This window comes from Plectropomus leopardus, chromosome 10, assembly GCF_008729295.1.
Source record: "Plectropomus leopardus isolate mb chromosome 10, YSFRI_Pleo_2.0, whole genome shotgun sequence".
NCBI classification, from domain to species: Eukaryota; Metazoa; Chordata; class Actinopteri; order Perciformes; family Serranidae; genus Plectropomus; species Plectropomus leopardus.
This window is the reverse complement of record NC_056472.1, coordinates 22,905,850-22,921,659: the sequence shown is the minus strand read 5'-3', so window position 1 is coordinate 22,921,659 and position 15,810 is coordinate 22,905,850. Positions and strand designations below refer to the sequence as shown.

The 15,810-nt window shown below is 36.9% G+C and overlaps 1 protein-coding gene across 1 annotated transcript in view; it reads left to right on the top strand.

The window, feature by feature from the left end:
• The first annotated feature begins 4,363 nt into the window (after nt 1-4,363).
• Nucleotides 4,364-15,810, top strand: part of tmtops2b (teleost multiple tissue opsin 2b) — a 37,922-nt gene continuing 26,475 nt past the window's right edge. The window contains exon 1 of the mRNA XM_042494617.1: nt 4,364-4,730. Within this exon, the coding sequence (XP_042350551.1) occupies nt 4,364-4,730 (367 nt within the window). The remainder of the gene's footprint in view (nt 4,731-15,810) is intronic.

Below are 15,810 nucleotides of genomic sequence, written 5' to 3'. Positions count from 1 at the left end.
TTGCTCTGCACAGTTGTCTCAGACCAATCAAAATGATAGTTTCATGTAAAGGAAAACAACGCAAAAACAAGTTTGGTAATTGGCTGCTATAGTTAAAGTGTCCAAGACGTAAAACATTATTTGTCATGTTTTCCCTGGTGTACCAAATTAGACTCCACTCTTTTTATCTCAGTTTACATTAACCATCGTGACTGTACTTGTTTATCGAACTCACCCTCTAAACTTAACTTGGCTTCTGCACAGTGATAATTATAATTCTTATATTAAGAAAAACAACACACACAGCAGCCTCATTAAAAGCATTATGTTATATCACAGGTGTGATGTGCAAACATGCACAGATGGCCTGCAGGACAACAGATATTACTGTCTTTAACAGACAAATAGACAAATAGAAGCAACTGTCAAAATCCAATTTGCTTCTGCTTTATTTATAACCATTACATTACAAATACATTTCATAAAAAATATGCCATTATCCTCAGTGTGAAAAGTAAAGAGACTCAGCGGAGCCACCTATCCACTGCTAATTAGGCGCTTTATGAAATAAGTATTTAAGTCATTTAGAACAGATTTACTTTACCAAAATGTCCCAGAATATTTATATGTTATAGCATAAAGTACAGTTCAGTAAAAACTGAAAAACATAGATAATCGTCCCAAAACTATGTAGGCTATTAACTGTAACTCTGACAAAACAAAGGCTCTAAGCATCAGAAAGTATGCCTTTAGTACTGGATGCTACAGAAAAGCTCATCATCATGTAAATTTCATCTAAATGCCTTAGGCTCAGTGACTGCTGCAGGCCATGTTTCATTGCAGCACTATTAGGTTATGCTTAGCTTGCATCTCTAAATGCAACATGTTAAAATTTCACATATGAATCCGTTTAAAATGCAGGCCCACACATTTCTCATCATTATTTAAAAAAAAAAATTTTAGTTTATGACAGCACTCATGCAAAGAGCTTTGTTGAAGGTGCAAAAGTACCCGCTGGTCATGTCAGTCTTTCAATGCCTAAAACTACTGTGTTTTAGAGAGTAATGGTGCCCCCAGAAATTTTAGGGGCAACTAGATGGGGCCACTAAAAATCTATGGGTGGCACTCCAAAACTTGTGCAGCCTTGTGAGGTTGGTTGGATGTACTGCCAAATTCATGAAAATGACACTAAAGATTTCTTATGTAGTAAAATGAATTCCTGCATACCTGCAGTCAGCATGCATATGGCATGCTCCCTCAAAACTTGTAACATCTAGGGCATCGTGTTATTTGATCAAACTGCACATTTCAGAATGGCATTTTATTCTGACCTTTGTAGACACACCTTTGTAGTTTAATTTATGACCAACAGACATGCAGTAATTAGTATTTTACATTACAATAGCATACCAACCCTCTGACTTCCCAAATAAAAAAAAAACACAGAAAAATGAGGCAAAAAAAATCAATACAAAAAGTTATTTCACAAATATTTTTAAAAAGTTTCAAATGTATTTCTACTGTTTACTACACCATACCATTGTTATAGGTTTGCATAACAAATTCAGCTTGAGAAACACAGCCTCCTCGTTTATTTCTATGTGACCACAAATGTCACCACTGCATTGATACAGCAGGTTGGCTAACACAGACGCATCCGTCAAAATAAATTAAAAAAAATTAAATGCAGCATTTTTCAGGAAAAAAAAGCTCAACCTGCCTGCACTTTTGCCAGAACACAATGTACCTTCTGACATGAGCACATTCCTAGCAGATTATTTTGTAACTCCAAAACCGTAATTTTACTGTATATCACCATTATCAAGACAGAGGATTAAGAGATTTTCAATGTAATAACGTCCCAGAGTTGTAGGATCCAGTATTATGCTCTTCAGTGTTTCAAACTCATATTGTATGACTCAACCAGGGCTTTGTTTTTTGTCTTCTTACCACTACCTGTAGCAATATGTCCACAACAACCCAGGCTCTTGTGTTGTCTTTTTTTTTTTTTTTTTAACACAGGGCTATTTTTAGTGTGATCTTCCACTTATCCATCATGGACTCTGTATCTATACATCAGAATTGATGCCAAAACAAATGAAAAGAAAGAATGACAAGATAAGAATTCTGTACCTACAGGTATAAAGAGCAGCAGGAATTGTAAAAAAAAGAGGGGGATTGAGTGAGAAATGCAAACAATAAACAGCTGGACAAACAAACTCACTGTGAAGATATCGCTACATACATATACACTGATAATGAAAATCTGTTTTTATGAGCAAAGATATTCAATCCACCCAACAGATGTAGCAAATAATGATGATGACTAACAGCATGTTGACCAGCGCTGGAATATAATTGTGTACAGTTACTCAAGTACTGTGCTTCGTACAAATATGATGAACTTTTATGTTAGTTGAGGCTTTTAATCTAATGCCACTTTTTCATTTCTACTCCACTACACTTGAGAGGGAAATACTTGACTTTTCACTGCACTACTATTATTAGAAGAACATTTCAGCAAAAAAGAAAAAAAATTTTATTGATTAGAAAAGCATTGGCAGCTTTTTTTTTTTTTTTATCATCCCGCAAGTCATTTTTTTCTGCAAGAAACATGTCATTGGTTCAACTTCTCTTATATACTGTATAAATGACTACTTGCTGCTTTTCCTTTTAATTATTTTTGATTTATTAAATTTAGTTAAGCCTTTTAAATGCATAATTTTGCTTTTAATATTTCGATACATTTCCCTGAAAACACATTTACTTTATTTAACCTTAATTAACATTAGGCTTATATCATCTTCACTACTTCAGAAGTATTTCTTTTTAATACTTTTTGCTGTATATGATGTCTCTTGCACACAGCACAAACCTGTCCATATATAGTGTTGAGGGGGCATTACCCATGCTAATAGGTGGCTTACTTTCACTTAGGCACCGCACCTCTTTAAAATGCTGTACTTTCTTTAACGTTATGCATTTTACACACTCTTTTACACTATTTTTGGCTTAATTTTTGATTAATACTATCTCAATGAGTTTTATTTCCATCTTTTTCATTCTATGCATTCTATTTTATTCCTCATTTTTATCTTACTTTTACTTACTTTTTTTCATTAAGCGGGTTTTATCCATGCGGAGATGCATTCTTTACATTCTATTCTGATCTTATCTTATTTTTACATGTGAGTCTTATTGTGCCTTTATGTATTCTTTGTCTCTTCATGTGAAGCACTTGTGTGTAATTTCTTTTTTATAATGCACACTGGAATGCATTTCATGTATGAAGGATGCTATATAAAAGATGTTTATTAATTATTATTATTTCTTATGATTGAGTGGGATTTAGCATTGAGCACACCTGGGTCACAGCAGATTTGGATAATTGAGAATGTTTAGTGTACTGAAGCTGACTTCTCTTTCTCTTGCCATAAAATTAAGAGAAGACATAAGAGAAGTATGAGAGAATGCTGTGGCATGAGGCCCATTGTTCGTCTTCATCTTCCTAATTATTATGGATTGTCCAATAAATAAAAATACAATAATGTGTTTCATTTACGACCAATTCTCAAAGAGACCTGCTTAAGTTAAAATATAACACTTATTGTAAATGGATTTTTATCAGCAGGTGACTAAATGTGCAGTAAATCTGTAAACATCCTTGTGATAATTGATGAGTAATTGCAGGGTTGTTCTAGATGAAGGCAGCGTTTGTATCTGTCAAAAACTGATACTGCTGTAATTAGTGGAGCGTCTCTCTGTCTCTCTCCCTCTCTTTGTCTTACACACACACACACACACACACACACACACACACACTCCCATGCCCCTGTCATGACGGTGTCATGTCTCGTGACGTAAGAGTCGCCTTTAAAAGATGCTGGGAGTCGAAGCTGCGCGCACTTTACGCTCCACTCTTCACTTCGCGGGAGTCTCTGTGAGCGCGGATTACAATTCACTTGAAAGTATTAAATTGGAGACTCCTCCAAACATTAAACAAAAGTAGGAAAAGGCTGAGTTTCGTGATAACCTGTGGTGAATTACGACAGCTTTGCCAAATCACTTAAGGCGTCCAGAGAGGATGGTGCGCTCGCTGACGTGCTGAGGAGACGCGCCATGGTAACAGGTGGCACTTTATGGTTTCCAATGTGTTTTTTAGCATTTGTGCCATTGCCAGGTTTATAGGAACGAGTTAGCAGCTACGTGCACTCAACAGCAATGGAGGAATGTGCGTAAAGCGCTCCAGTGTTAATCTTCCAAAGGAAAAGCAGCATGGAGAAAAACTTCAGAAGAAAACCGTTGTTCATAAACTTTCTACGTGAGCAAAGTGACCTACCCTAACTACCCGAAAGAGCTCCAGAGTAAAGACAAGCTCTGATGAATGGATATCAGGATGTTTTCTGGTCTGGCTGCTCTGAATTACAGCTTCAACCTGAGCGATGACCGGGAGCTGGTGGACGCGCCAGCGGGCAGAGGGAAGCTCTCCCCGACGGGCTTCGTGGTTCTGTCCGTGGTGCTGGGCTTTATTATGATTTTTGGCTTCCTGAATAACTTCATCGTGCTGCTTTTGTTTTGCAAATTCAAGAAGCTGCGGACGCCGGTGAACATGCTGCTGCTGAACATCAGTGTGAGTGACATGTTGGTGTGTGTGTTCGGAACCACCCTCAGTTTCGCCTCCAGTATCCGGGGGAGGTGGCTGCTGGGGCGCAGCGGCTGCAGCTGGTACGGCTTCATCAACTCCTGCTTCGGTGAGTTTATCAGATTTACCGATGAGAAACTCATTGTGGTTTATATCAGACAGAGAAAAATCTCTACCATTCTAAAATTCACAAACATACTTTTTCTTCATTTTTAGTGGCCAAAAATAAGTTACTTACATCATGACATTAGGAGTCGACAGATTATCCGCCTGACCGTTTATCGGGCCGATATTTGGCATTTTGTCGCTTACTTGTATTGGCATTTTATTATAATGATCCGCGATGAAATTAATTAATTTAAAAAGTACAAAGAAAGTGTCAGCATGGGAGGAACTTTTACTTTGTAAAACCTCAGGAAGTTATTTTAATTAATTTCTTTTTATTTCAATTTTCACTTGACTTTATATAAAAAAGTTGCTGGGAACTTGCTGTAAAATGATTTTGAAAGTTTCAGTTTTGATTGAATATTTGCTGAAGGCATTTAAACAACATTTTGTGCTGGAGTTTGTTATGCTCCAAATCCTAAATATTAACACAAGATTTTCATTTTTATTGTAAATGCTTTTCACTTTCAAATATTGGTTATGATTCTCATTAGGTAGCCTAATAATAATCGGTATCAGTATCGCTCTTCTAATATCTCGTCTGGTGTGAAATTTATTGTCTACCTGATTGTTTTCTCCTTTTTCTTTCTTGATTAAATATCACAATACCTCTATTGTTCTGTTAGTATTTCACTGACTTGTAGCATCATTTCCGCAGTTGCTGTTGAATTCTCTTAGTACATTTGTTCCCTGACTTGTACCTTATATTTTCCTTGTATTAAAAACATCAGTAGTGGGGGTTACCTTGGAAATCTAATAGCTTACAGGTCACCAATTCCCCCTGTTAAAAAGGTAAAAAAAAATAAATAAATAACGTAACCATTGTAATAACTCCATCAAAGTAATGTATCTAATTACGTTTGATTAGTTTTTGATCAGCTTACTTTTCTCACAAGTGTTATAAACTAGGCAATAGACCTAAAAATATCCACTATGCCAAAAAAAGGCCTTCCAGCAGAACAAAAGTAAAACAACTGAGTGAATATTATATTGTACATAATAACTTTTTACCCAAAAGAATATATTCAGATGCAACCCATTTGTATCAGCAACACTATAATCACTAACTGTAATTCATTTATATATTTTTTCTCAGTAACTGATTACAATTACATTTATTTTGTGATAGAATTACATGTTACTATTTACTCAACAACCTCGATAATTAGATATTATGATATCAGCGTTTTCCACAGTGGATACAACCTAATTTATTAAAGGGAAAGTTACCTCAGCATAATGAGTAGGGCAAATTTCCATCTTTAAAATTTTGTCATATTGCCAGTCCTAGTTATTTGCTTTATATTCCTGTTGCATCAGAGACTTAAGGACCGACTGTAATTGGATGCACTAATGTTATTATTACGGCAGTACATCTCGACACCATCTGTTTAATGACTTTATTGAGGCGATTCACACAAATTAAAGTTGTAAAATACTTGTTTGTGGACAAATGTGATTTCTGAGAGTTGCTTTTTTCCCCCCGGAAGGATACAAATGGTACAAAGGACATCTGTGGTTTCAGAGCAGCAAACACTAATACATTACTTTACTTTTAGTATGTACAACATACAAAAAATACCATTGGTTAATTTGTCAGTGGTCTGGTGAGCTTTGTTTGGTCTCCTAAATCTAACCTTTGTAACTTTGCGTCAAGTACGTAACTGTACGCTCAGTATGTGATGTGATGACACCCAAACATGTTTCTTTTCCTAAACCTAGTATACGTATTAACTTGCCTAAACCTAACCTACCTAATTTTACTTGCCTTTACCACCCTACGTACCTTTGTGTTTAGTACATAGCTTTACATCCAGCACAAAACGCAATGACACCATCGGTGGGGCACTAATATGTTATATATTATACAAACTGCTTGCTATATGAAGACATGTTGAATGGGGACACTGTTTCTAGTTTGGCATTTTGGTGCTGCAATTTCTTATTACTAAACAGCCAACATATATGCATATAATACTGGCCTGGCTCATTTATTGGTTTTACTCTACTTTGTATTTCAACCTCGTTTTAGCCAAATGCAAAAGGGATTGCAGTCAGATCAATTTATTAATGCACCACACTGTTAATGACCTCTAAGACTCAGCTTTAAAAGAAATAGGATGTTTTGCTTTACAATTTGGGCCTTACCTTGTGAGCGTTAACCCCTGTTGTGCATGAAGTCTCAAATTCACATTTTCATATTTCACTAAAAGCTTTAGTTGGTAACTTTTATAAAAGTAACTTACTGTCAAATTTGTTGGAAACTGTATATTCTGAAAGCAGTGCATGAGATATAATTTAAAAACAAATTGACATGGTCCTCTACCCACTGCTTCTAAAGGCATTTGTCAGAATCCACAGTGGTGCATCAAAAACAACCAATCAGTGCTTGTTTAGCTTTAAAATGAGAAAGTTTGTGACCCCTTGCCATGTTGGATACTGTCGACCGAAGTATCATGCACCACCCTCTGGCCAGACCGACTTCATCCATTTACAGCTAAACTATAATATGTTTCTGACAACAGTTGAAGAGAAAAACAGGCGGTGCAGTAACAGTATCCTGACTCGTATTTGATCAGTGCTGCCTATTTTGACAGTCCGGTTGCAGTCCATGAGCAGTGATTGACACGACTGACGATTGAAGTTTTAGGCTCATTGGCTGTGATTGGTTGTTTTCTTTTACATGCAGTGAAGCCATTAGAGCTGCCACAGGGCAGTAGAGTAGGTGAAGGAAAATCGTTTTTCCCCCAGTTTTTGTCTGGTTTATTTATTGCTGTGTGAATATAGTGAGAGTTTCAGTAAATTTGACGAAGGATATGTTTAATAAAGTTACCAACTACAGCTTTTGACACCTGGCTGAATTTTACACAAAGAAAAATGATTCAGCTTAATTTTGCGCAGTCAAGTCAGGGATTTTCAATGGTTTTTATTGTTCAATGCCACCACCAGAAGGTGGTGTGATAATGTAAGAAATTGGATGCACTGACCTTCACGCCGACATCTCCTCACCTTTGAAGTATAAGATAAGAAGGAATGACTGACTGATTCCCGTGGATGTGTTTCTTGTCTTTTTGTAGATGTTAATCTTATTTCCAGTCCCATGAATGTTTAAAATGAGATTCCCTAGATCCCTAGAATGCAATACTTTGTAGTTGTTTGCTGTGCCACTAGAGAGAGATCTCTTGTCATTATAGTTTAGAGGTGAAAATGCTATTTGGGTTTGGCAGTGACCACTCATATTGGGGCTAGAGAATTTCACCTGAAATACAAGGATAAAGCCAGGGAAATGTATTTTTCCTATTGTCAACAAATGCTAGAGGAATTATCAAAATAGCAAGTGTTACCTGTGATGCCAAAGGCTGATGTGGTTTATTCCTCTATGCTATAGACTTTAATTACGGATGCACAATAATATTGACATGTCATCAGTATCAGCCAATTATTGGCTAAAATGAAATATCAGATATTGGCCAGCATGGTGATTTCTGCTGTTATCACAACCCAATGGGTTTTTTTTTTGTATTGACAAAGTGAACATGTACAAACATCAACTTTTAGTTGAAATATTTTTCTTATTTTGCACAATGAATAAATATATAGCACTGTGTTTTGTATCTCCATCTGCTGGTTGTCCATCATGGTAAGAGTATGCATAATATGATAATTCCATGACAGAAGCAACTTGATCATCACTAAAAGTACGTGGGGATAAAAACAGATTAATATCAGTATTTGTTATTGGCCTAACGGGTTGTTTTTATGTCTATATGTGTTGGATAGTGGGAAAAATCCAATATCGTGCATCCCTAACTTTCACTGTTGTCCAAAAACTATTGAAAACACAACTTCTGATCCGTTTCAGGAGACTTACTTCTTCAAGTTTGCAGGGAAGTCAGCAAGAGAAAGAGCATATATTTGGTTTCATCTGTCCATGAGATTTATTGACAATAGGAAATGAAAAGAATAGCCTTTTCCTCCAAACATTTGAACAAATGCATTTTGAAGCTTCATTTGCGCTGACCTTGCCTTTAGTTGAATAACAGCTCTCTCAGCTTTACATTCATCTGAACAGTTTTCTATTCTACCACGGTTACTATAAACTGTACTATAAAACTACTATTACTATAAAAAGCTTTACAGTCATAATTTATAAAAAGGCACTTCATGTTGAATTGAATTGAATTGCTGCGATGAATTGAGCCTCTAAGTCATCCATTCAGGCAAATACATATTCAGAACACTCCACTTGACTTACATGCTTTTTGTACCAGCTGCAGCAAATTTATTTCATTTCTGGGCTCCCCGACTCAGACTCAATAGTGCTACTGCTAAGCTCAAATACAGTTCTGGAGAGCAATTATATTACACCAAACACTGGAGGTAGTTTGCATTACAGCTCTTGTTAAATTCGTTTAAGGGTTAAAGGAATGGTTTGGATTTTCTTTTTATAAGTTGCGTTTTAAGAGGTTCTTAACCATATTCAGTGTATTACATACAGTAGATGACATTCAGTGTGCCCCCAGTTTGGAGAAGCAGGCAGGTGTACTGGTGATGGAGGCAGCAACAAAGCATATTTTAGCCACCAAAAAAGAAAAAAAATCAGTTAAACTGTATGCTATATTTAGAACATTTCCTTACTTTACCTTGCTGTCAGACAGCACTCTCTGATGGGAAGCTGAACAAACCTGAAACTTATCTATGCTGTCTTCAAGGCCACCAGACTCCACTGACAAAAAGAGCAATTTTACCTCTCAGAAACCAGAAGTTGCTGGTCTGCTGTTGCCCCGATCAGTTAATTCATTGGTGTTATTGTGTAACTTTGGTTACAATAACCAACATCTTCTCATCCCAAGTCGTCACATATTACCACTTTGTGGTGGGCTTCTGCATTTACATATTACATTCTGAGTATCCATCTGCGTCTGCTATATACATTCCAGGATGGCGCGACCTTGACATCAGATGTCAGTAATAACACCACTATCAGTTCTGTCTGGCTGCACTCAGCTGAAGCCGTATCATGCAGATGCGAAAGGTGGCTTTTGGTGTCGGTATCTAACACCGAAAGCACAGCAAAAGTAGCGGTAAATGATGACTTAGGAATGACAACTGGCTGCTATAACACATAAAAAATACCAATCAAGGCAGGGAAAACAACGCCCATGTTCAGCAAGATACAATCACTGTTTCTGTCAATGGATTCTGGCTTTAAAGAGAGCATAGCTAAAGTTTCAGTTTTAGCTCAGTTCACTATCTAAAAAAGGGCTGTGTGATGGCAAGGAAAGGAGGCAAAAATTTTCTAAATATAGCACACACTGATATATAGTTGATATACACTGATGTTTAGTTTTTTCCAAGAAGCTAAAATGAGTTTTGTTGCTGTCACTATCCACTGCAGTACATGACTTAACTTCCATGAGGTATCTCTGCCTGCTTCTCCAAAATGATGCCTGCATCATGTGCTTATGTTTAGCCAACAGAAGCATGTAGCAAAGAATGCAGGGACATCTACAAGCGCATATGCTGGCACGGATGGTTAGGTCCGTGTACGTGACTATGGATTAGTACCTCATACAATCCTACTTCAGAAAAATCCACACTATCCCTTTAAGACTGCATGTTTGTCTCTTGACAGCCAATTTTCAGTCATCCATACTGAAAACATATTGTGGTTGGATGAATGCTTACAGATAATCTGCAGTTTTGTCATGTTTATCTTGTTGATTTAGTCTTCCATTTGCTCTCTTTGTATTATAATTTTCCCAGTTTTCCTGTGTCCTGACCAGCAGTTTCTTTGCCCTCTAATATCCTCTGATAATAATATCCACTTTCTCTCAATGTGTATTTGCTTTGTGAAATTTGCATCTGTTTATGTACCTGCTGTGCTCAGCGCCTTGCTGATATATATATATTTAAAAAAGGACTGTTTGAGACGCATTTCCATTCTAGTGAACAAAATACCAGTATATGTCACACTGCGTTTTTCAAATCAGCAGGTGTTCATTTTGACTTTGTCTTCCTCTGGGTTCCTCTAGGCTCAGTGTTTATAGGAATACAGGACTTGACCCAGTGTGATGCTGAATGGTGCAGATAGTGCTAAAAGCAGTATTTTTTTTTTTTATTTGTATACTGACATTTATATTTTTATTGCGTTTTCGGCTTATTTTCCCTACCACAGTAAACAAACTGCATTAAGATCATATAACTGTGACATTCTCACAAATCCCTTATTGTGTGCCTCTGTGTGTAAATAACAGTGTGTATTTTGTTGTGCATAGTTGTGTAGCATGTTAACACTCACACTGTAATAATTGACTCTGGCTTCTGATTTGTATCCTTCAAAAACACAAAAATTATGAAGTAAATTATTTCTTTGGTTAACAACAAAAGAAAAGTTTTTATCAGTGAAAGTTACATTATAACACAAATAGGGCTGCTGTATGTGTGTCTATGTGTGTATTATTTGTTCCCTTGTCCGTATGTACTTTTTTTCCACCACATGATGTCTGTGCCCAAATGCAAATGTATCACACAAACAAAATCATTCACAAGCTATCTCACAACATCCTTTACAATAATTACCTCATACTTGAATGGAGCATATACAATATGCTAATGTGGTTACGTGTTCACCAGCATCTAGCATACTCACATGGTCCAGAACATCTTGTTCTCCCCAGTGATTGCATTGTTAAAAGAACATTACACCATCTGTTTCACGTGCCTCCTGATTCATGGCTTTAACATGTGTATATATGGCACAGTGCTTTGCTTAAGAAAAGCATACACCCATATTAATGCCTTACTTGAATTATTCATTTGATCCATATATCTGCCTGCCACTATCCCCACCTTGTTGTCTTTTCTGCAAAGGAGATAGCGGAGGTGCTGCTACTATACGTCAGTGCAGGAGCACAAACTCACAAATCATATGTAATATCATGATCGATCACCACTTGTTCTTACACTGCCCAAGGGTACACTCAAGGAAGGCTCAAACAAAAACAGGCTTTTAAAGGATGACATTCATATTGGAAAGAGCTGTGAAAATGTAAACCCCCCTCCGGGGTCCTCTAAAGGTCTGTTTACCTCAGTTTTTTTGAAGGAAACCAGAACACCAAAACACCAGCTCGATGCAGGATGACTCATCCATGTTTATTAAATGGACTTATTTAAGTCCTTTACTTCAGCTTTATGGATGGTTTTAGACTGTTACCTTTGACACACAACTTGCCATCAAAAAAAATGTAACAGCCTCTATTGAGAACAGATAAGACACTGTTGACAGCAGTATGTGCTGTCTATTCATATCATCCTTGGCATTATGTGAGGACAGTACTGTAATTTAACTGTTAACAGTTATCCATCGTTTTCAAAATACTACGGTAGCAGCATGGCTCTGGCTGGCCTTTTGGTCCAGACTAAAATATCTTCATAACTATTCATGGATTGCTATGAAATTTTGTACATTCATGGTCCCCTCGTGATAAATGACCAGTGATCCTCTGTCTTTTCTTTTAAATGCGCAGTTGTCACTGTGAGTTTGTTAGCATGCCAATGACAGCATTTGCTCAAAGTAACATTGTGCCTCAGTACAGTCCCACAGAGCCACTTTTTTTCAGAAGTAGAGAAGCAAGTTCACAAAAGTGCCTGTTCAGAGCCAAAACTCCTAAAGCAAACTGATCCCCTTAACCAAATCACAGAATTCAAAGAGTCACGTACTAGTCTCCTGGGATAAGTTTGCAAACTGAACAAAACATTGTCAGAAATGCGACTGCTTCTATGCACGTCACGAAGAGTTACTGAGTTCTTCGCGTGATGTAAGACAGAACTGTCAATTCATTACACTCCATTTCCCTCTTTAGTCTGATATTTCATCCACTAACTGATTTCTAAGGGGATGGGAATTCAATTTTCCAATAACCAAAGACCAATGTATCCAACTGAATCCAATGCCATTTTAATTAATCACTAATGAGTAGCCATCAAGCCCTTAGGAACAGTGATGGGCTTTAAATATGACACAGGGGCCACTTCCATTCCTGTTGGATGATGCCATCGAGCCCAAAAAGACATTTTCTTATATACTTGCCCTAGAAGACATCTGTAAATCTGTGGATACATTTGACAATCAGAATTTGATCTGTTTGGTCCAAAAACATTTTCAAATCAAAGAGCAAAGAGCCACATCATTAAATCATTTTCAATCAATCAATTCCATGGTTCTGTTTACACTGTTACTTGTGTTACTTGTTTTGTTTTGCACTGCTAGACTCGTACTTTTTATATTTTATATTTTATATTTGTATCTTCTATTTTATCTGTTTTTTTTTTCTATATTTATGTTGCACCAACCCACTAGAACAAATTCCTCGTATTGTGTTAACTATACCTGGCAATAAATCTTTTTCTGATTCTGATTCTGATTCTGATTTTATCCCCATGCAAGTTAGTGGAGGGCTAAACTGGAAGTAGACGCTCAGCTAGTGAAAGTCTCAAATGCACTTGCTGTGGTAGCCCAACGATGCGAAAGATACTGGTTATTTTGTACTGGGGAAAGTCCATCTTTTTTTGGCGTCATGCAGCTTTTCTGGGAATAAATGAGGATGCCAACACTGTATCTGGCTCTCTTTATATGTCTATGGTAGCCATGCCAACAAACCTGTTTTGCAGGGGTTTTAAGAGTAGAGCGGAAAGACTGCAATGTCAGGCATTGTTGAGAAGGCATGTTGATTTAGAACAACCTCAATAGAGAACTCCAGTAATGAATCCCTATAACCTGGAAATCCTTTAGCATTTCAGCATTTCACCACCTCTGGTCCCCTCGTCTCAAAGTCAACAGGTTTTTTTGGATGTTTTTTTTTTTTTATTAGAAGCCTGAAATGAGGTCTGCAGGTAACACAAGCTCAAGAGAATTTCACGTTTTATTTTACGACATAAAATATGCCTAAATACCCCACTCGCAAACTTTGAAGCTTTTCTTGTCTGAAAAAACAATTGGCTAAATGAGACTAATGAACGTGTTTTTACAGCTGCGTAGCAATGGCGACAAAAGCGTACTGTAGTTCGCATTAGCCTGGCAATAGCTTTTTACTTCTGGCAATTGCATTTAGGCTTCAAAAATCCTGAAAGTGGTGTTCATTTGTGAAGATTATCTTGCTGAACAAAACATTTAAAATATTGTAAACGTTTGTTCACCACAGACCCTTTCTGTAATGATCCAAAATCCAATGGAAAAATCCCACAGGCTGTTTGACGAGCGAACCAAGGTGACGTTAGCCTTCAGGTTGGCCTACAGGAAAACATCATCTTTGTGGCACTCTACACTGACAAAGACCACATTACTTCAGCCAGGTCTGTCCGCACAAAATTATGGTCTTTTTCACAATAATAGTTGTTCTTTCATTGCTTGTAGGTGATTGCTAATAGCAATATTACAAGTATTGGTCCAGACATGCACTATGGTGGTGGTACTATGGTACTATGCTACACTGAGCATAGGACTGTCTTGCACTTTTGATCAGTTAAAACCTGCAAGTTGCAGATGCTGTCCTGAAAAATGACATCACTTAGGTTAAGGTCCAAACAAGAAACAGATTAGCTTGTTGACTGTCTGTCGGCTCAGCTGGCCAGAGTGAGAGTGACAGAATATCCATCATATTTGGGTTTTTCATCGGAAGGTGATGTGACCACACGACAAATAAAATCATGTTGCAGCAAATAATCAAGTCCTATTTTTGCAGCCATCCATAGAAAGCTAATTATGATACATGAGATTTTAATCAAGAGTTGATCAGTGGAAGAATCCACATTTATTTTGGTGTATTACAGAGACAGCTGGCTTCACGTTGAACAAACTGACTGCAAAGACATGTTCAGAATACAAATGAAGAAACTGACCTACAATGAAACAATACAGTTTTCATAGTTGTAGTGTTTCAAAATATTAGCTAGCTGTATTTTCCTTTTAATTTGGCACCATAGGGTTCAAGTGCTGCAGATTTTAAGCTATGACAAGTGCTTTAAACTGTGCCATGTGTCAAAATATTTTCTCTCCAATCACATGGTTGTAGGAAAGGATAAAACCGTTTAATCTTGATATCTTTTGGAGGTTAATATATGTCTCATTAACGTTCACATGAAATTCATATTAATTCTAGTCAGAAAAATAATTCCATTAATTATTCAGCCTGTTGAGGGTGATGATTACCACCACCATGTAAATTTATTGGCATATCAGCTCATATTCAGCTTTTGAATGAAGCATGAAACACATCAAGATAATAAAAAATGTTATCATTCTGCTACAGATGTATCTTAATGAGTCTACAGGTGTTCAGTTTAGGGTTTTTTTTTCCACAATTGCTTTAGTTTTCCTACATTACCTCAAAATATCACCCTCTCCATGGTACCATGTTTTCAATCTTGAAGGCCAAGGGAATTCACTGTGTCTGACGAATTCAAGCAACCCAGTACCCTCAGGATCCTTCCTTTAGAAATAATAAAGGAGAAGAATCAGTGGTTCTCTTCCAGTATGCAAATAATATCCCCTCGGTCCTTGACTTTGACTCTTAAACCCAAGCATTCGAAACAACAATGCAGTCAGATGGTGCAAGCATGATCTGCTGCTCTCATACTTAAAAGATAAATTCAGCTTTATTCTGTTTTTTTTTATATTGTCAATAAATCCCATGAAAAGACCAAAAGCAGCAATGCATAAGTCTATCACATAATACTTTGCACCCCCCACCCCCCTTGATTGTAGTACTCAGCCTTGAGCCCTATAGTGCCCACTAAAGACATACATTATTAAAAATAGATCGTAAGTACATAGTTCACATTTTATGAACAGGATAAGTAATTGCCTGAAACAGTCGGTAGTTTTAGTCATGGTTAAGAGACAAGGATTAGACTCAATATGATTAATAAAGTAGGCTTGACCACCTAACAGAAGCAACATATAGTTCAGTCAGGACCACTTAGTCAAGAAAAACACTTCTTAGTAGGTTTTAGATTCAGCTTAT